Source organism: Etheostoma cragini, chromosome 10 (genome assembly GCF_013103735.1).
Source record: "Etheostoma cragini isolate CJK2018 chromosome 10, CSU_Ecrag_1.0, whole genome shotgun sequence".
In the NCBI taxonomy this organism is placed as follows: Eukaryota; Metazoa; Chordata; class Actinopteri; order Perciformes; family Percidae; genus Etheostoma; species Etheostoma cragini.
The window spans coordinates 18478621-18498952 of record NC_048416.1 but is presented as its reverse complement, the minus strand read 5'-3'; the positions used below and the strand labels follow the sequence as shown (position 1 = coordinate 18498952).

The following is a 20332-nucleotide window of genomic DNA, read 5'->3' as shown; positions in this document are numbered from 1 at the left end:
TGATTTTCTGCACCTCTTTGTATGTTTTCCCTTCTTTAATCAATTTTTTTATTAGGAAACGCTCATCTTCAGAACAGTCTCTTGAACGACCCATTTTCATTGTTTTTTCAGAAGAAATGCACAGCCAGCATGCCAGTTGTCTTGATCCTTAAATACGGATCACCTGTTAACACCCTTTTTTCCCAGAATACCCTCCCTAATTGATGCCCTCTCTAATTGAACTCACCACTGCTATTTTTTTGAACACACCCTTTTCAGTTAATCATTCAATTTCACAGAATCCACAGTATGCATGGCTGTCCTGTTGGGTTTGTTGGTTTTCTATACCTTTATTTTACCCCCCAGAAACTTATCTGGGGTATAGAGTTTGAAATGTTAATAAAACCAGTGATTTTCTTGCTGCTGTTGAGGCACTGCTATTATTTCGAACACAACTGTATAGTCACTCAACAGGATTTGGGAGAGGGATCTTTGTTGTATATTATTCTTGCTCTTTCTCTATTCATTTCTTGTCATCTCCCTACTGTCCACCTTAGAATAAAAGCAAAAATATCCCCAAAGATGTTAGAAAATGCTCTGTCACTATATATTTGATTTTTTACATTGAACACATTAGCCTAATACAGTATATCCAGAAATAAAGGGATAAATAAATCCCTGATGGTGGACAAATCGATCATCTCACGGTATATGTATATTCCCTTCACTTGTCAAAATGGTAAAATAAGACTATAGCCATGCTTGCGGCTTTGTGAGGCTGTATTTTGCAGTGCTTTGAGCTAAATGCTCAAATCAACATGCTAACATGCTTATTTCGATGACGCTAAACTACTGATTAGGGGGTATACAGAAAGGCTCACCATTATAGATTAGCATCTAAGCTAGCCGTAAACACAGTTGAGGCTGATGGTAATGTCATTAGTTTTGCAGGTATTTAGTCTTAAACCTAAGTATAACGGTATTGCCAACTTTGGTACAATTCACTGTGATGAACTGTGACTGTCATGTGATATTCATGTACAGCAGGAATATCTGTAACAAAAATGACAATCCATTCTGTAGTTTTCAAGACATTTCACTAAAAATGGCAAATGACAACCTCATGTTGGCTAGAGGAAAAATCCGGGGATCGCCAAGTCATTAGGATTTATCCTCTTGGCACCATGAATATCTGTGTAAATTAACAAGGCAATCCATCCACTTGTTGTGATATTTCTGTCTGAATTGGTTGAACGACCAACTGACATTGCCATCCATCTATCCCAATGATAGCGTGGCTAAACTTTATTCATACAAAAAAGTTATAACTAGGATGATAAGCTTACATCCAAGTTTAACATTAGCAATAATTAGATTTTTTTTCACCATGACCACATGATTTAAAGTGACAGTTTTCCATTGTTGTGAAACAATGCGATCAGGATTATTTTGTGGTTTGAATCCTATCATCATCATCAGATATCATCCTATCTACTGGCTTGACCAGTGTGAGTTGTTTGTGAAAACAGGTTTCAGTTCCCAATGTTCTAAAGCAGTTTGTTTTTTAAGCCAAGGACCCCTTAACTGAGAGAAAGATAGAGCAGGGACCCCCTACTGCATATATTGTATAAAATAAAGTTGCATAATAAACTTGGCCTACAACAAGGTTTGGGCAGCCCAAAGCCTTTATAGATGGTTTTTTTTTACATAGAAAACTAAGCTATTCAAATAGCCTAATAATTGTTTTAATGTTAAACATACATGTGGCACAGTGAGTCTTTAGGATGAACTGTATCTGTGGATGACTATCTTAGTGACTTACTTATAGGCCAGTAAGCCTATCCACACTGGGGATTTGCTAATAATATGTTGGATTAATTTGAGGACTTTTTAATTTTTTTGAAAAGATTAACAATTATTTGGAGCCACCCGTGCATTGACTCTGAGGACCCCCTAGTGTTTTGGACCCCCTGTTCTTAATGAGAAATACAATGATATACACATTTTCTAAAAACAGTGTTGCAATTTAAGATACAATCAGAACTGATGAGAAAAACTTTCTTCAGACTTCCCACAGAATGGAATATGGAATGTAACATTATTCACAACAGCCATGTTGGTGTTAAACCTTAGCAAGCACAAGTCAACAATTCTAGCTGTAGTCTGGTAGGCACTAGTCTACCCAATCCTACAAAGTTGTTTTTGGATGGACATAAGGAATAGCTAACTAACCAACCACATAAGGTACCCACAGGTTACACTGCATTTATGCTCACATTAATCTTTGTCAGAGAGTTAATTTGAAAAGATAATAATCTTTTATTCTTTAATTCATGTGGCAGCACAAAATCTGTTATTAAAAATATTTGATTCATTTTCTTCATGGATTCTGTTTTAATTTAGAGATATAAAGATGAGGAGACCGATAAAGTGGAACAAAGGTTATTGAACCAGATTCTGTGTCGTTGCAGGTACAAAGACTGATCCCACTGAGTAATCAATTAGTAATTAGTATTTAGCTTTTCATTCATCGGACTGCAGTAAAAAGGTGTGAAAGATATGAAGAGAAGTGTTGGTATATTTCATATTGAGCACAGTCTGTGCCTTTTAATGCAAGCTTTTTTTTCCCCGTTTTTCAACAAGTAATTTTTTGGAAGATCAATGTCTGTAACCTAGAACTGTAAATAAATCAGTCCTAGAGGATTTATTGATGTTGGGGCTACTGTTTGACTTGTCTCCTTAATGAAAACTAAAGAGCCTAATCGCTTAAACAACAAACAGCAGTGGGCTTCACCAGTGCAATTAAACACACATTTTGATAGCAAACTGATTATTTTCTTTAATCAAAGTCAGCTTTATTCTTGTACAGTCAGTGTTAATTATGCTGAAACCCACCACAGAAGCTGTTTACAGTTGCATAAAAAACCCTAAGGAAATTTCAACACATCATAATAAATAGATGATAAAGTAGGTGTAACAGTTTATGGAGACTGCTGCACATTGACAGGTGGGATTTTGCTCCAGTCTTTCCCCTGTGTGCTCAGTTTTATTGACATGTTTATCTCTGTCAAAGATGTTGCGTTTCCATCCTAGATAGTTTGTCTGACAGGGAGCAGGAGAGATTTATTAGACAGATGGGCCAAGAAACGGCTCATATTTAGAGTTTGGATTTCGGTGGTGATTTATTAACCAAAACGACAACGTGAGTTGATAAACAAGAGACTTGATGCCAAATCCTAATGTAATAATTGCAAGGACAAGGAATACATTTAGCTTAAAATGTCAGGAAAAGCAGTGAAACTGCCGGGTGCAACAACAATTTGGAGAATTTGGAGGATGGTCTAACGTTTGGGGTTTTCATTATTGCTCACCTCATCCTCCTTATTAGGTGGTATTTTACACGCTGGCTTTATGGCCCATCATTTATCAAGCATGTTTCAGCAAAGCGCTTTTACGCTGCGACTCTACACGGCCCAAACAAATTGCTCTTTCTGTGTACTCCGTGTTATCGTCAACGCTGTTGCCAGTAATTGCTGTGGGAATGTAATATTCCGCCTAAAGGGCAGCTAAAAATTGTGTCTGTTCCTTTTAAATTACTGCACCCTTGATTTGATTATTCACAGCAAAACCCAGCTCTGATTGAGGCTTATTATGCTGCCTTGAATCATGTTTCCCGCCACTGCACAGTTAATGCTTCTTTATTCCTTGAATCTAATGTTAATTCAGCTGCGAGAAACGTATTGTCAGTTGCAGTTGTGATGCCTTATGTAGGTCAATTCTTCTTCAGCGTTCACTGCTCGGCCCCGTTGAGTGATTTCATTTTGCGAGGGAACTGCAGTTTTATTATTCATACTTCAACAGAGATTGGAGTTGCGGTGCATTAAAGCATGACGTTGTCATTTCCCCACTCGCAGAACTGTTATTCCCTTTGCTCCAAATTAGAATTAAACCCAACATTTGATGCTGGCCCTAATTTTTTTTCTCTCGCGGTCACAAAACTCTAGTCCAGCCTTGTCTCTCCGGACATACACTATGTCATTTTATTAGTTGATACTTTTTGCAACTCCCACTCAATCTGCTGTTTTGAACTTATTGTTCTGCAGCTTGCTAGTTAAGGATTCATGAGTCTCTCTGTTATTGTTTGATAACAGAAGAGGGTTTTCTCACTTCAGATTTAATGCACACAGGTCTCTGCATTTTCTAACTGGCTCCAAAATTGATCTGAACTGCAACCCCATTTTTCTCCAATGAAGTACCTGAACACATTGGTTGAGTAGCGTGAAATTGACCTCTGAGATGTAGCAGTGTATGAGACTTGCATTGTGAAGACAGCTATTGAATTCAAACTAAATGGATTCTATTTGGGACTCTTTCTGCAATATGCGTATCAACTTATTGCCCTAAATATTGCCTCATGGTGGTTGCACTTTAACGGCTGCTGGATAATCAGCAGCCCAGATAAAATCACAGCTTTTCTTGGGAGCAGTTCCTCCCCGTTTGTTTCTCTAAAACAGCGTGAGGTCCCATATATCTTTTTGGTACTGTCTCTTCTGTTGATCTAATTGGATACCCTCTGTTGCCTACAATGAATCATTGTTGGATCTCTTCTCTCCCCTCAAGTGCTTGTTTTTTTATTGAATGCAGGTTTCCCCTGAATCACAAGGCTCAACCTTAAAACTTGTATTTGTCCCTTGGCTCCAGTTATTGATCTTTTTTTACAGCTGTGTCAGTATCACTTTTATTCCAGCAGAAGATTATAGGCATGCTTTTATGTGTTTCTGCCTCCCCAGTCATTCTCCCCACTCCACTAATTGGCTGCTAATTTGGCAAATGCATTTAAGGTGGAATGGAAGAGCTGACCCCTCTTCGCGTTCATATGTGGGGATGCCACATCCACCCCTCCCCTGTATTAGTATTGTTACATATCCCTCCTCTGCCTTCTATTGACCTCTACTGATGCAGAAGAAGCTCTGCCGCAGCACAGGGAGTTTAGTGGTGACACATCTGAAACTAAGGTGAGGCTACGGAGGCGTTTTGGCATGCACCCTGTGATTTTTGGGAAAGAAGTTTAAATCCTGCCAGTTCTCAGGCTTGTCAACACGGCGATCATCAGCACTAGGCTGCTGATCCACACTGCAAAACACCTCCAGGAAAGTGGCTCTCACTGAGTCGATCGAAGGCAAAGATTTTTTTTAATTACTCCCCCCACTGCAGAATAAAAAAGGCACGGGTTTTGCCCTGCAGGTGTCTGTATTGATTTGAATGTATGATGTTTTAATGAGCCCAGCGTGTACATTTTTTTGTTGCAGTTTGTATATTGATGAAAGGCTAATTTGTTTGTTTTTTTTCTTCTGTTTTTCTTCTCAGTGGATGGATTCACAGTTGATTTGGAGGAAGATTTAAGGCTTTCGAGATAGAACACAATGTCAAAGATCTCTAAGGCAGCCAAGGCTGTGAAGAAATTGGATGCCAGCAATGTAATCCGGGCTATAGTGAGGTCGGGACAAGCCGCCCCTGGACCTCCACTAGGCCCCGTCTTGGGACAGGTAAAATTACCTACGATTCTACTTCTTGTTCCTCCGTGTTCGCTCAGAGTAATTAGGAGTATTACCTTAATTGCAGGAGCAGCGCTTCATTTTATCAGCTGACTTTCTGCACACAGGTCTCACAACCTGATCCTTCTCTATTTTTACTTTGCCAATCTCATAGTTTCCTCTCTCTCCTCAGTCAGCCCATTGTACATCCCCACCACCACCACCTCCATCACTCTTCATATTCCCATTCTTATTCTAGTCGCACAGCTCCACCGGGCACTAGGTGCCACACTCAGTGTGCAACTATTTCCTCACCATTTCCAGGCCACCAACACCTCCATCCACAGCAGCTGTCCTTATACATTAACCTCACTCTTTACAAGCCAGTCGAGGAAACGAGTTTGAACCTGAGAAGGTTTTCTCTTCAATTCTTGTATAATTCTCTCTGCTTCAATTGCTCCGTAGAGAGACAGCTGAGGTTGTCTTCTTTTTTATTGCTCAGGGATGTACCACTACAGCTTTTTCACCACTGATGCCAATTCCATACCTACTAGAAAGAATTACAACACTTAAATAAGTCAGCAGTTGTAAAGTGTTGAGCAATGAACAACGATGGATTGGAGTGACTGGATAAAAATGACTGAGGCTGAATTATTTTTCAATGTAAATGAAATCATCCTTTTGTAACTGTTGATGCCGTTTATCGTCATCTTTGTTTCTGATCACACAAGTGTATTGTTTTAAATCTTGTTAAAGTTATATTTTATTTTACCCTATAAAGGTACAGTCTGCTCCTGCTTTAATGGTGATTCAGCTATTTAACTTTTATTGTCCTTTGCTATATTGAATGGATGTTATGGCTTGTTCTGTACATACAAACGATCCAATAAGGCTCTTTAATGGACACTGCTCATCAACCTTGAATGCTGTTGCACGCTTGGAAACCAGATCAGTTTTCACAGTTAATCCATCTCTGTGACTTAAACACGGCACATTCTCTGAATGAGAGTAGAAAAGTCAACATAACTGGCAAAAAGAGCTACAAATGATTATTAATGTCAGGAAAAAGCTAATGTAAAGATCACACAAAGGAGTTAAATGATTTGAAAACGTATTTCTCTTATACAACCCTGACTGTACTGTAGCAAAATGATGCACTCTGCTGTCACCAACTGCACAACTGTACACTAACGGTCAAAAGTTTGGGGTTACTTAGAAATTTCCATTGCACTCCATTATAGTCAGAATACCAGAGCTGACATCAGTTGCCTTGTTTTTTTTAACCAGGGCAGCAGTTTTCAGATTACATTATGTGCTTACATAATTGCAAAAGGGTTCTCCAATGTTTTTCTAGTTAGTTTTTTAAATCAGATTAGTTAAATGAATGTGTCTTTGGAACATTGGATGAATAGTTACTGATAATTGGCAATGTAGATATTGCATTAAAGATCAGCCACCCACTCAGATTAGCTAGTATCCTGTCTATAACTGAGTGGTATGGAAATTTGTAAGTGACCCCATACTTTTGACCGGTAGTTTATGAGATAAAATCAGTTCATTACCGTATATCTGAACTCCCTAGACAGACTGGGACTTAGATTTAGTGCTCGAAAGCACTGTACTTTTAAGTCATTTAATAATTTAATCATTAATCATCAATTTATCATTCTGCCTAGAGAAGGTAAAAAAAAAAAAAAAAAGTCCATCACAATTTCCCAGAGCCCAGTGTGGCCTCCTTTATGTGCTTTAGCAGCAGTCCAGAACCCATAATCTAAAAACCGGTTGTACAAATCTACCTGCTCAACACCAAACCGCAGACAGACAGTTAGCGATCAGCTAGTGAACGTAGTGGAGCAATTAGCCGTTAACGAGAGAGATATTTCCCTCGGGAGTTGGTGAAACCAAAAACAAAGTTAAACGTGACTATGGAACTTAAATTCATCAAGTCACTCTAAATGAATAATAATGTAGCTTCGTATCTGCTGGATGTGTGAATAGGCAACTGTTTGCTCACAAGTTTGCTTTATCTACTTAAAAAGTGATAATGTGTCTAATGTTTGAAGCTTGTTTCCATTGCTCACGAGTGGACAAAAAAGTCAATGAAGCATTGTTTTGATATCAATACAGTATTAATAGGTGTAAGGCATCTTGTTGAAAAAAGTCTGGCAGACACGCATAATGGTCAGAACATTTGGACTGATAGTTGACAGTGACTGGAATAAGGAATAAATACACTGAGCAAAAAAACCTGAGTTACAGTTGTGCTTCTTACGGTTGGGAAACATCCAGTAATAGAGAGGCGGATCTATGCTTTAGTCTCATCCCATTTCACCATCTTTTACTCCTTCTGGAAAATGCAGAAGCCAGGGTCCTTACTGCTGCAAATTGAAGAGTCCACAATAACCGAATTTTACCGCTGCTGCACTGTTTACCAGTTAGTTGTGGCTATAATTGAATTTATGATTTTTACTGATCACATTTGAGGCTTAGGTAAATCTTCCTTCCCTCAGCTACTGGAGCTAAGTTCCCTCAGATCCCCCGAAGCTGAGAATTAAGAAACTTGCTCTGTCACTCAACTCGAAAGATCTATACGTTTTTCAGTTGGTAAGACCGTTCTGACTCGGAAATACCACTAAAAATGTACTTTTTTTTTTTTTTTAAACAATAATTTTGCATTATAGAAATTACTTTACTACTACAACATTGTTCTCAAAAACATGTTGTTGTTTTTTTATTGCAGAATTGCATAACTTGACAGATGGGAAATATTTTTAATGGCACCTCCAAATAGACAATTGCAATCATAATTTTTTTTTTTAATCCCTCAATGTCTCTCACATCATATAAAACTTGTCAAAGTGACATTAGTGCTGATATGTTAGCATCAGTGGGAGTGTGTGTGGGGTCTTTGCATGTTTACCCCCCCCGAAAAAACGCTTCAGTAGTAGTAGCCCATTTGTAGCGACAGAGTTATCAGACTATGATCATTTCTGTGGCTTTCGCTCTCTTTTAATAGACTTAAAAGAGAAAGTAATGTGAATCACAGCAGAGCTGACAAGTGGCGCTCCACTGCTTAAAGCAACTGATTCAGGATTTGACAATAGGGATTCAGTATGGTCAGTTCCGTGTAAACACTCGTCGTCAAAGATTATTCTACTGAACACCTGTAATTTAAAATGATATGAAATTGAGAAATGGCAGCACATTTGCGTGTTTGAGAGGCTGGAACAAGAAACCATTGCATTTTGGAGCACTTTTGGTTGGTTTTAAGCCTATTTTTTTTATTTCATTTTAACTAAGCATCAGAAACATTGACCACTAGTTATCATCTGTTTAAACCTGATGTCACCCCAACACGTGAGACCAGTATTAGTATGCATCTGTCTTCAGTATTTCATTGCATATCTTCTCAGACTCTTTTGCATCATCTTGTAGAATATACTTTGAAGTTCTCCCCAAAAGCTTTGGGGCTGATGGTGTGTCCTCTGCTGAATGATTCAGACATCTGTCTGTTAAATGTGTCTCTTTCTGCCAAAGAAGGTGGGTGTGAGCTTGTAGGCATACTGTAGCTGTTGCCATGTCAGGGGTAATGAGGTGAGATGGTTTGTAACCAAGTGCTCAACGGAGCGAAACAAAGCCATATGTTTGTCTAAAGATGCCTCGTTTTGGATGCTATTGTTGTCGGGGCGGCATGTTGTGTGCGTTGGTCTCTCTGGGCTCCCGTGCTCCATCAAGCTCACACTGTGTGTAACGGTAAATAAATGGCAGTCGGCAGCCGCTCTGCTTAAGGCAGTGGCTCCGGCCCTTTAATCTTAGCCTGCCTCTTCTCCTCGTTTCTTTCCCTTCGTCTCTGACTAACCACCCTTGACAGGGGAAGTGCAGAGAGGTAGGCTGCCTGTCGGCTGTGGGGCAAATTTAAACAAACGAGAGAAATAAACGAAGGAGCGGGAGACAAAAAAGGGAAACTGACAGCTTTGGTACAGGAGAATAATTAAGAGCTGGATTGAAATTAGAACAGGCGAATGGAGGAGAATAAAACAGCACCTGAGATAGCGGAAAGAGGAGAAAGAAAATAGGAATGTGAGTGGCTCATGCACTTTTCTTTAGGAGCAGGTTATGAGAGTTGGTGGGAGCTGAGGGAAAATGCTGAGCATTGTATTTAGAGCTTAACAGGTGTAAAAAAAATTGTAGGAGGTATTCATTTGCCGAGGCTGCTGCCTATGCAGTCACTGCTTTTAGTATAATAGAAACATGAGAAGTTGCCCAACAGGGAGTGCATCTAGTATGCTTATGTTTGAAATGTAGAGTAAGCAAGGGAGGAGGGGGTGAAAGTAAGAGGATAGGCTAGAGCTGGATGCTGTCTACTACTGTGGTCATTCCTCTGTGGTTTTCCCTTAAAAGTTTCTCTGAACTGGAAAGAAATTCCACACTGACACTTTAAATGAATTTCTTTTTGTGCCTGAGTGTGTACATTAGTCTTAATACATCCTGTTAATATAGCCTGTAAATCAAGCGTAAAGCACTGAGAATAAGCACTTGCATTTTGACAAATGCCTCAATTTCAATTAATAGGACCATTTAAGCTCAGAGGCGAGGCCGGCGGGTGCATTCACAGCGGCTGTGAGCAAAGAGACTCACTCTAAAACATCACACACTTACTACAACTCTTGACAGGCACACCCCATCTCTCTTTAAACATTAAAGGCAGACAACACGACGGCGCACTCACAGATTACTGCGAGAGGATCCAAGCTGATGGGGCCGCTGGCATAATTGTGATAAATGATACCCTTTTGTCAGCATGTCGCACCATGAAGCAAAGTGCACCCTTTTCTTGCTTGAACGTGTTCACGTAAAAAACATAAACATGCAATTTTCTGTGACTGTGGAATGGGAGCTGATTGACAAAAATATGTAGATTTTGAAATATATAATACATATTAAGGGCTCTTGGCCTTAAATAAGGACTGACTCCTGTTTTTCCCCATTTGGGTAATAGGCTGCCAATAACGCTCCTACATAATAGCCAATGAACTGTCAACACTAGGCGAGTATGAAACACTTTATTAGCTTTGACTCTGTCCTGGAGGTGCAGCTGACAGCAGCTGTGGAATAACTTCACAGTGTACACATGGCATATGTCCAAGTTCCACATGGTACACATAATGTGTACACCTCGTGACGACGTAGAGGCTTGTAGATCCATGAGGAAACAAGGCACTTGACTGTACTGTACATCTTCTACACCTGCTGCTCTGACCCATAATCCCATGATGACCAAATACTACAACACCCACACATTAACCAATCAGTGAATAAAAGGCTCCATTCATAATTTAAATAAAAATTAAAAAGTGAACTTTTAATAATCTGGGGCAACTTGACAGTTTTTTTCTTCTTTTTTTAAAATGAAAAATGATGGAGACTTTAAAACAAGTACAGACCACAGCAAAACATGATTTTTAAATCTGTTCTGAAATGGTAAAGGGATTACTTACAATGGTATTCTGTCTTTGTAAACCGTGTAGTAAAATAGACCTGTACTGTAGTTTGTGTTGCAATAGGATTAAGAGGATGCCAAATGCCCATCTTTAAGCCCTACTGTTGAAAGATTTTATTAATGGTAACATTGTCTTCCGTAAATAGTTGGAATGTCATTGCTGCAAGGGTGTTTTAACATTCACAGCAAAAGTGGTTCTAAAACAAATGTGACGGTTCAGAATGCATCTCTAAAAACACAAACACATCTCATCTCCATGTGACCTTTAAGATAAATCTTGGATGTCATGAGAGTATAAAAATGTAGGCTATAAGAGTGAAATATCTGCTACTATTTTGTATTTTCTTCTCAACTTTACTTTTTTATTTTGAAAAACTGGATAACTTTACCTCTTCATGCAATTCAAATCTTTTCAAATAGGACTTGAATCATGGCTCTGTAGGAAGGGGGAAATAAATCATCACTCCTCTGTATTAAACCTTTTTTCTTTGAAAGGCCCCTGTAAAGTGACCGAGGGAAAAAAGTACACTAAAGGTCAGGGTCTGTATTTTGGCATCTAATGGAAGAAAAGTGTTGATCTCCCTTTTTTGACAAGCCACATGACCTGAACTCAAAAATTAAAAAAGTAAAGCAAAATGACACACTGTAAATGGAGTAATGCAGTAAAACAATGCAATAATTAAAAACCGGGGTCTGAATGCAACAAATTCAACAAATCTGTGGCAATATACTTCAACATACATTTCTGGAATATTGTTTACAGGCTGATAGATGTGTTCACAGTGATCACTTTAAAAAATACACTCCCACAAATCTCAGCAATGCATTTTGAGTTATTAGCACAACAAATTGTGCATAAAGCCAAGCTTGCCAAATGCGTTTCCACAGCTCTGCATTAGACCTATCGTTGTTGTACTGAAACGCGATACAAATTTAATACTGGCTCTGCTGGTCCGACTTTTAAGTGTTGATTTGAGCACATGCTTTTTTTCCATTGTGACTCTCTAAAGTTCGTGGGAGATAAAAGAGGGTCCTGTGGGCTCTATGCTCACGTGGGAGAGTGAGTGGCTTTGGGACCGAGACAGTGTGTGATAATGAGAGGGAGGAGCTTTCCCCTGGTCCTGGCCCTCTCCCTGCTCTGAGCTCTGGCTTGGCAGGGTTGAGTCTCCTGGTTCTGCTCCAGCCACAGTCCCAGCTCGTGCAGCACCGCGCTCCTGCTGGTGTTTTTCCCAGGCTGAGCTCAGCTTCACAGCCAGAGCCAACAGGTTCTTCCCCAGGAACACAGTGGACACACGGGGGTCCCTGTACCACAGCATGCCTGTGCCCCTCAGGGCCAGGGTGAAGATATTGATAGTGACCAAGCTAAGCCAAGGGTACAGAGCCTCCTTACGGGGACCCCTCTGTCCTGGCAGGCCAGTGGCACCCAGCTCTGTGAGAGCCACGCAGGGCAACAGCAGCAGGAGGGCGTAGCAATAAAAAAAGACAAGGCCCTCCGCCCAAATGGGCAGCCTCTGCTCAACGACCCCTCCACTCCCCGCTGAAGCCCCGCCCTGGGCTTCCCATAGTCCCGCCTGCAGGTCCAGCACATCCAGCAGGTCCACCACAACCCACAAGAGCTGGCCACGCACCTCCTGCTTTCTGCGCTGCGGGGTCATATGGTCAGCTCCTGTCAGGATAAGAAATAAGGAGGGCAGGCAGATGGACAGCAGCAGCGTCAGGGTCTTCCTGGCGAGCGGATCTGGCGGGCGGCGCTCCTGCCTGTAGTTATGGCAGACAAAGAAGAGCTTGAGCTGGAGCAGTGACAGGAACAGGAACCAGAGGGCGTTGGCAAAACCACGACGCGGCGATCGCGCCTCTGACACCACACCGGCCGACACAAAGCGCAGCGCCAGCAGGAAGCCCACATCACCGAGCAACACCGCAGCACACTGCCACATGCTAGGTCCTGGAAGACCACGAGCACCCAGCATGCTCTGCTCCAGCAGGTAGAGGTCCACCACTGCCATCGTGCTCACTGTGACCAGGGTTGATACGCACACCTGGGGCGTGGGCACCATGCCTGAAAGACACGTACACACATGCAAGCTGTTAGTCTGTTCGACAGAATTCAAACTCTGCTCACATCGCTCCACACAGTGCCATCTGTCCTTGACAGATTTGCAGGATAAGAACATGCTCGTTGTTCCCAACACTTATTCAAAACTAAATGTAAAATAGTTTGATGTTTGTTGCTATGGTTAAAGACATTGGCTGCCTAGTAAGTAGTGAACCCCCTTCATCTTTGGCCAGAGCTACAGCGACCCTGGCTGCTCAAGCTGAGAAGCCTGTTAAATTGGGGGGCTTTAGTTTTCTGAAGCTCTTTGAATTTAAATCTATATTTTCCATTAATGTCCTTGCTTCTTTTTGATTCTCAGACATTCCCTGAGTTCTTTGCTGTTACTTATTTTCTGTGTATTGTTGTTGTTTCTGTTCTTTTTGTCTTATTCATTATTAATTAATTGTGTGCAGGCGCAGCTAGGCATCCTGTCAAAGCCTTTTCTTTGCCTCTATAGTGTGCCATGTTTATTCTCATACTGTGCTGCAGTCTTTAATCTTTTCAAATACCCCTCTCATTTCAGATGAATATTGATAACTTGCTATTTGTTTGGATAATGCGTACACACTATGTAGCTCTGTGTGAGTGCATGGAAGCAATGCTAATTTGGCTGAACATGAGGGTTCTTTTTTTTTGTTGCAGCTCATATCTCACCCACGGACAGTGTAAACCTCAGTACTGACATATTGTGAGAAATGATCATTGACTTTACAGTGTAATCAAACCGCTGTCTCTTTATCGTATTTAGCTGAAAAGCTCAGACCAGTGGACTGTCTGTTATCTGCAACGCGGGGGTGTCAACCCCTCAACTGGATCGATGACATTATAATATAAAATCACTACCAGCTCAGATGTGTCGTAATGGCAGCAGTTCAGCGTGATCGAGCGAAAGATTGTCAGCATGATTGCAGCCTCCAAAAAAATCTGCCAGTGAAAAGTATATATTGATATCTTGAATATAAGACACATCACTGCCTTCACTGTAACAGGAGCTCTGCCATCTCCTCGGTGCTGTCTGTATGAATTGTTGAAAAGGGCTGAGGTACTCCACTGGGTAAAAGTGTGTGTGTGTGTGTGTGCGTGTGTGTTTGTATATATATATATATATATATATATATATATATATATTTTTTTTTTTATATATGTGTGTATGTGGAAAAGGAGCATATACGACTGCAAGTGAAAGATTAATAGGCCTCTTGGCTGTCTACATGTCTAATAAAGTGTTACTGCGTGATGGTAATAGTTCATAAATAAGCGCAGGAGGAGAGGGGGTGAAAGTGATGAAGAAGAAAAGACTCCAATGTAGATACAAAGTGACTTCCATCCACTTATATGAAGACATGCTGTTCAAGCGCCAGCCCGGCCTGGATGAATCCAAATGTATTCATCACCAGGGCTATTGAAATATCCCAGACATTAGAGTTTGTCTGAAACGGATGAATCAAAGAGATGAGGAAAGGAACGATCTCAACTGATTATTCTGCTCGGAGGCATGGTGGGAGGACAGGCGTGGATCATGCCAGCATTCCTAATATCTGATTGTCTATGGAGCCTTTTGTCTCATCGCTTACTGCAACTTGATTCCCCGGAAATTGAATGAATTTCACCAAGCTGTAGATTGAGAGGATATTGGAATTTAAATTTGTTTTTTCTTTCTCTGAGAACAAACCCTATCTGCAGGGAGAGAGGGAGAGGATGGATAAGTTTTACAGCCACTGTTGCAGCTGGCTTTTTCTCGAGGTCGTGCCTCTAAAGATATTCCACTTGCGCCTTACATTTCACCCTAGAAATCTCCCCCTCTGCTTGTGTTTGTGTTGACTCCCTGTCAAAGCGGAGTAATGTATTCTGTTCTGAGTTAGGGACTGGGATGACAGCCCGTGTGTCCACTCTGTTCATCAATTATGACCAAATTCATTAATCCCCTGTCTGGAAAGTGACACTGCTGTTGACAAGGTGAGGCAAACTATTTTGGTTTAAGCATGAGTAATGGAATGTAATAGTGTGCAGGTGAAAGATTTGTTCATTTTTATATGTTATGTTGTTTATGTGTTTTGCACTGTAAACCCCCCACCCCCTTTTCATCCCACTTGTTGTCTTTAATCTTGTGTGACACCATGTGCACACTGTTCTCCCTCCATCTGCAACAGTGTCTTGTAATCTTCCAAACAAACCTAAAACAATCAAATTATTTGCAACACACACTTGTGATGACAGAGATAAAGCAATGGGTGGGGGTGCCACTTCCATTTGTTTTCTATCAATATTGGTCCATTTCCAGGTGGATAGAAATCCATGTAGAGCAAAGATTTATTTGTCTCCAATCCACTGATTTGGAGCCCCACAGAGCTCCAAATCACGTTAAAAACCAGATACTCTACAAGTTATCACATGGGCCACCAAGGGCGTCAGGACATCACCTATAAGCCGTCACCGGTACGTGCAAACTAATGAATTAATAGAGAGCCAGGCAGTGTGCAATCCCTGATAATGCACTGCTGAATAAATCCCCTCTCCAGACTTAAAGCCACATGACTGAAACATCTGTTGAATTGTAAGGTAACAGCCCAAGTGTTGCCTGAGGGGATTTGTGTTGCTTTTTGGACCGAGTTACTACGTTTTCAGTTATTCTTGAAAATAAGGTTATCATTACTGGCCCAGTATGCAGTGCAACATCTTACATCCTCTGACAATTAAAATAATCTCCGCTTCTCTGCAACACCTGTTTCATAACTGCCCTATTAACAGCAGGTAGTGTGAGATTATCAGTGCATGGCTGCTAGTAAAGTGAAGCTTTAGTTACCCAAACCATTCGTCTTGCACTTAGGCTCGATCCTCTTGGCTTGATTTACAGCGAGTAATGTGCTTTTTCTTTCAAGTAGAAGCGCAGTCGTTGACCAATAAAGTCTCTTTTATTGTCGTTGATGAGCCGGGCTCGGTGATAAAGTCTTGTTCTTACAGCCCGGGTGTTTGTACAGAGCCAGGCTCCACGGTAAGGCTCATCTCGAGGCTGTTAAGAGTGGAAAGTCATCGCCACTGCCACACCAAGCAGACCCGAGTTTGTAGTATCAAATTCTGTGCAGAAATGCCATGGCCGATGTGTCTGTGGTTATTGCAGAGGCTCGATCTGGATCTGGATCTGTCACCTCCCGCAGTGTCGCGGTCTGCCGTTGGTTTATCTCTTCGCGCAGCGGCGGGAGCAGAGAGCCGGGCAGGGCTCGCTGCTGCGGCTCGGGCGGGCTCCGACTGTGCGGGGTCTGTCAGAAGTGGAGACCGCAGACCGAGAAGAAGATGGCTCACGCAAAAGCAGGCAGAACGGTTCAACAGCGAGAGCAGAAACTCACTCACGCTGTCCGACTTTGGTTGTGGTGTTAATTTGTAAGCAGGTTACGTGCTCCACTCCAGTCCTCCCACCCTCCTCAGTTTCTCCTCCTCTTCTCCACCAGCAGCTGTGGAAGTTAAGCTGGAAGATGCTATGAATCTTTGAGAGCACCCAGTTACAGTATACTCATTGGTTATGGTAATTAGGATGATGCCACTTGCTGAAGATTAGTTGCATTGTGTGGGAGCAGGCGGATACCTTGTTTACCCTTCTTCATTTGAAATAAGAGCGGAGGAAGTGGAGCGAAAGACGCTTGCCTGTAGACACACTTAGAGCTCAGAAGGCAGATGTTACAACTTTAATTAGACCTCCTTCTGTCTACTTACTGTCTTAGTCACACAAGGAAATCATCCCTCTGTTGTGGATGAACTCATTACAGCCGGCTTACTGCACGCTTAAACAGAAGGATTGGGAATTTCTGCAACAGATCTAGTTGAAAATTAATCTTTTGGAAACTGTTTTAAAAAAGAGCTGGCTGCTTTTGTGGTGTAAGAATTTAATTTATGTTCCCTTGTCAGCCACAGATGCGATTTTTAAGGAATTTCATAGCATCACTTCTTCCTAAGGCTCCTTCAAGTGTATCTGAAGGCATTCCAGTCTGCACCTTTAGCAAAGGCTCAGGTCCTCAGCTCCCTTGTTTCTGTGGCTCAGTGTGCTGGGTTCATTTTAGAGTGAGAGGTTTAATCAGACTTGTGGGGAAAAGGAAGGAGAGTCATCTTTCTTGTCAGATTCAGCTCTGCGCTCCGCTGGCTTCCAAGAGAAGAGAGATTTTCCATTTTCCTCACTTCAGCGTGGGGTTTTGTTTTGTTCTTTATCCGGCTTCTTTTTGCTGCTCTCATGTTTATCCCATTTTCTTCTCCATTCTGCTACTGTCCCCTCTCTTTTGTTTGTGTTCCCTGTGGGTGTGGTTGAAGGTCATTCTGCCCACTGGCTCACTTTCAGAGAGGAAAAAAGACAGACAGAGAGCGAGGGGCAGCCAGGCGGGCAGGCTGTCCACAGTACTGTGCAGTCATCACTTTTTACTTCAAACATGATTGGGGAAGTTTGGAAGGACACACGGGGTTACAGACTGTCCCAAGAATGCTAAAGGCGTCCACACTGAGTCACGCACCACATCAGACCCGCGGCTGACCACCAGCAGTCTGATATTTGGGTGTGTGCAGTTTATCTGATTTTGCGCTCTGCCCTCTGTAGCCATAAGTCTTTGTACAACTTTTTTCACATATGCGGTAATCCTACCAACAGACTTTGATGTGTAACATTGATAGAGTTTCCTTTTGAATGACGCCTTTTAGTGTGCAAAATTCACTATTATATGCTATCAGTTATTATTCCGTCTGACTTTATTCCAACCCCTGACTCTCTTTCTTTGTGTGTCTCTCCTCCACTTGTCAGTGTGTCTTGTGATTTTTTTTTTTTAGACATCTCCAGTGTGGAGCCTCAGCTGCCTGCAGTTCAGGCTCCTGTGTTTCTGCTGCAGCCTACACACGTGATTAATCATGTGAAGTGGCAAAAAGCACAACACTGTCAAGACTGTGAGGGGAACCTAATGGAGTTGAAAATGGGATGTTTTGTCATGATGCAATCCATTTTGTTCCACCCTTCGCCTGCTTTCTTTCACCATGCCCTCAAACGGCAAATTCTTCTTCTTGTGCCAGGCAGAAAAAGTGAAGGCTGCCCCTATTTCAAGCAGAGATCCAGACAGCAAAAACAAGGCTGAGAAGTTTTGACTTGTTTTGGTTGTTATTACGATGAGGCCCAGAATTAGGTTTGCCCCGTCAGTTCTGCACTCATGCTTGTGCAAGGAGTGCTCCTCAGCCCTTTAGAGATTGCCCTTGGCACAGTTCACTGAAGACGGGGGGTGAAAATCTTTTCATTTTCCACTTTTAAGACTAATCCACTGATTCCAGGGTGGAAAATCAAGTAAAATGCATGTCCAGTGTGAACTCAATTTATTTTGTGCTGTTTTGCTGTGTGCATCTGTGTCCGTTGGACCTAAACTGACCCGCTTTTCAGCCTCTCAGTTACCCCGTCTGCAGCTGAGGGGTATAACATGAAACCTAATCAGCTGTATGACGCTACTATGGGGCTGAATGTGATAAAATGCCAACAGCGAAGCAGATTAAATGAACAAGGTAATGAAGGTAATGAATGAGAGTGTTTCACACTGAGGAGTTTAATTAACCTCGCCTCCCACCAGCCTTTCTCCACTGTAACACCTTTGTCACCGTATCGCAGCCCTCCACTGTGTTGATCGCCCTGGACAATTTATCAGGTGGCCGTATGTGCCAGGGGCAATTAATCCTGCCTCCTGCCCCAAGGTCTTATCCTGCATCTGTGTGCTTTATCTCCGTGTTTGCCACGCTTCCATAAGCAAAATACTTTCTCTTGACCTACTCACCTTCTCTTTCTGATCTCCCTCCGCCTCTTCGTTTCCCCCCTCTTTCTTTGTTTCCTGTTCTATCAGATGCAGAGACACCTGCAACCACACACAGTGAATGAACACTTTCTCACCGTCAGCAATCCCTGGCAGTTTAATATGCACACATATCCACTCTTAAACTGATAGTCTTGTCATATTGAAATCAGCCTGCAGTATTCATACATAAACATATTGTATACACACACACACGTACACTTACCCATATTCATGAGGACCTCCTGCAGCCTTTCGTTTTACTTGTCTCTTCCCCCATTGTTACCTTGGTTAAACACACCCCTTCTCGTTGTTCAAATATTGACCACGACGATCACCGGCCACATTCTGACAGCTTTAATACACCTCAACTGTCTCTCTCTTTTCCCATTCCTGTATCTCCTCTCCACCCCTCCATTCTCACACTCACACTCTCACTCACACACACACACACACACACACACACACACACACACACACACACACACACACACACACACACACACACACACCATCCTACCACACCAGTGCTACATCTTGTTAAAAAGAGTTAGTGAAGCTGAAAGGCCAATCACATTAACACGGAAGGAGTGTCAAAAAAGACTGCAGAGAATATGTTGGATGGGTCAAATCAAATGGACACTTCCCAGATTTTAATTGCAAATGCCTAATTGCTCCCATAATTACGAGTAATAAGACTCTGCCGCGCTGATCTTGAATGGGTCATATAGCAATTACTCACCACTGTCGCTGCTGGATTTGATGCAAGAAACTTCTTCTTAGATGAGCGTTTAATCGCGGTGCACAGGATCTCAAAAGTCTTTGAAGATGTGCGGCTGAATGTCCTCGCCCACGCCGGCGTGGAAGGCCCCCGCCTCGGGTGATGGGCTCCAGCCATTTTATACTGGAGAGCGCCCGGCTCTAATCAGTCATGGTGAAAGAGAGAGGATTTATCCAGCAGCTCGGACTCTAGAATGATTAGATGCTCAGATGCAGTGAGGGGGGTTAGCGATTTGGCCGGAGCATTAATGTTCCAGTTCTCTCTATCTGATAAATGTCATGCAAAGTGTCATGCAAAAAGGAAATAACCTCGAACCTTGCTTTCATGGCACCCAAGCCCTCTGCCACATTTAAAGACTGTGGTTGCGATCACCAACATGGTGGGTTGGTAGCCCGAGGCCATTATAAAACTTCCTCACGCTGCCATCTCCACAGAGTCAGATGCCTGGTCTCCTGTGGGACAGCTTAATTAGAATATGACGTGTCTCTGGTGCATACTTAGTTGTTTGCGGAGCTCATGGGCAAACTCTCTGCCTCCCCCAAGTGGGTTGTCTTATTTGCCACTTAAGCCTTTTTTTAATTATTTGTTCTAGCCCTTTTTAGCAGAACTATCTTGTCAGGGAGGCCGTTCGAATTATTTGCCTGT

The 20332-nt window shown here is 42.0% G+C and overlaps 2 protein-coding genes across 3 annotated transcripts in view; one reads left to right on the top strand and one right to left on the bottom strand.

The window, feature by feature from the left end:
• Positions 1-20332, top strand: part of mrpl11 (mitochondrial ribosomal protein L11) — a 38997-nt gene that overhangs the window by 10074 nt on the left and 8591 nt on the right. Inside the window, exon 2 of the mRNA XM_034883861.1 lies at positions 5347-5525. Coding sequence (XP_034739752.1) covers positions 5403-5525 — 123 coding nt within the window. The 5' untranslated portion in view covers positions 5347-5402. The remainder of the gene's footprint in view (positions 1-5346; positions 5526-20332) is intronic.
• Positions 9356-20150, bottom strand: tmem265 (transmembrane protein 265). Of its 2 annotated transcripts, none has more exons than XM_034883860.1 (2): positions 19649-20150; positions 9356-13072 (listed from the first exon to the last, which is right to left on the bottom strand). In XM_034883860.1, the coding sequence occupies exon 2, from the start codon at positions 13068-13070 to the stop codon at positions 12018-12020; it is 1053 nt and encodes a 350-aa protein (XP_034739751.1). In that variant the 5' UTR covers positions 13071-13072; positions 19649-20150; the 3' UTR covers positions 9356-12017. The 2 variants fall into 2 exon arrangements, with proteins under 2 accessions (XP_034739751.1, XP_034739750.1); XM_034883859.1 differs by lacking the exon at positions 19649-20150 and adding an exon at positions 15912-17449.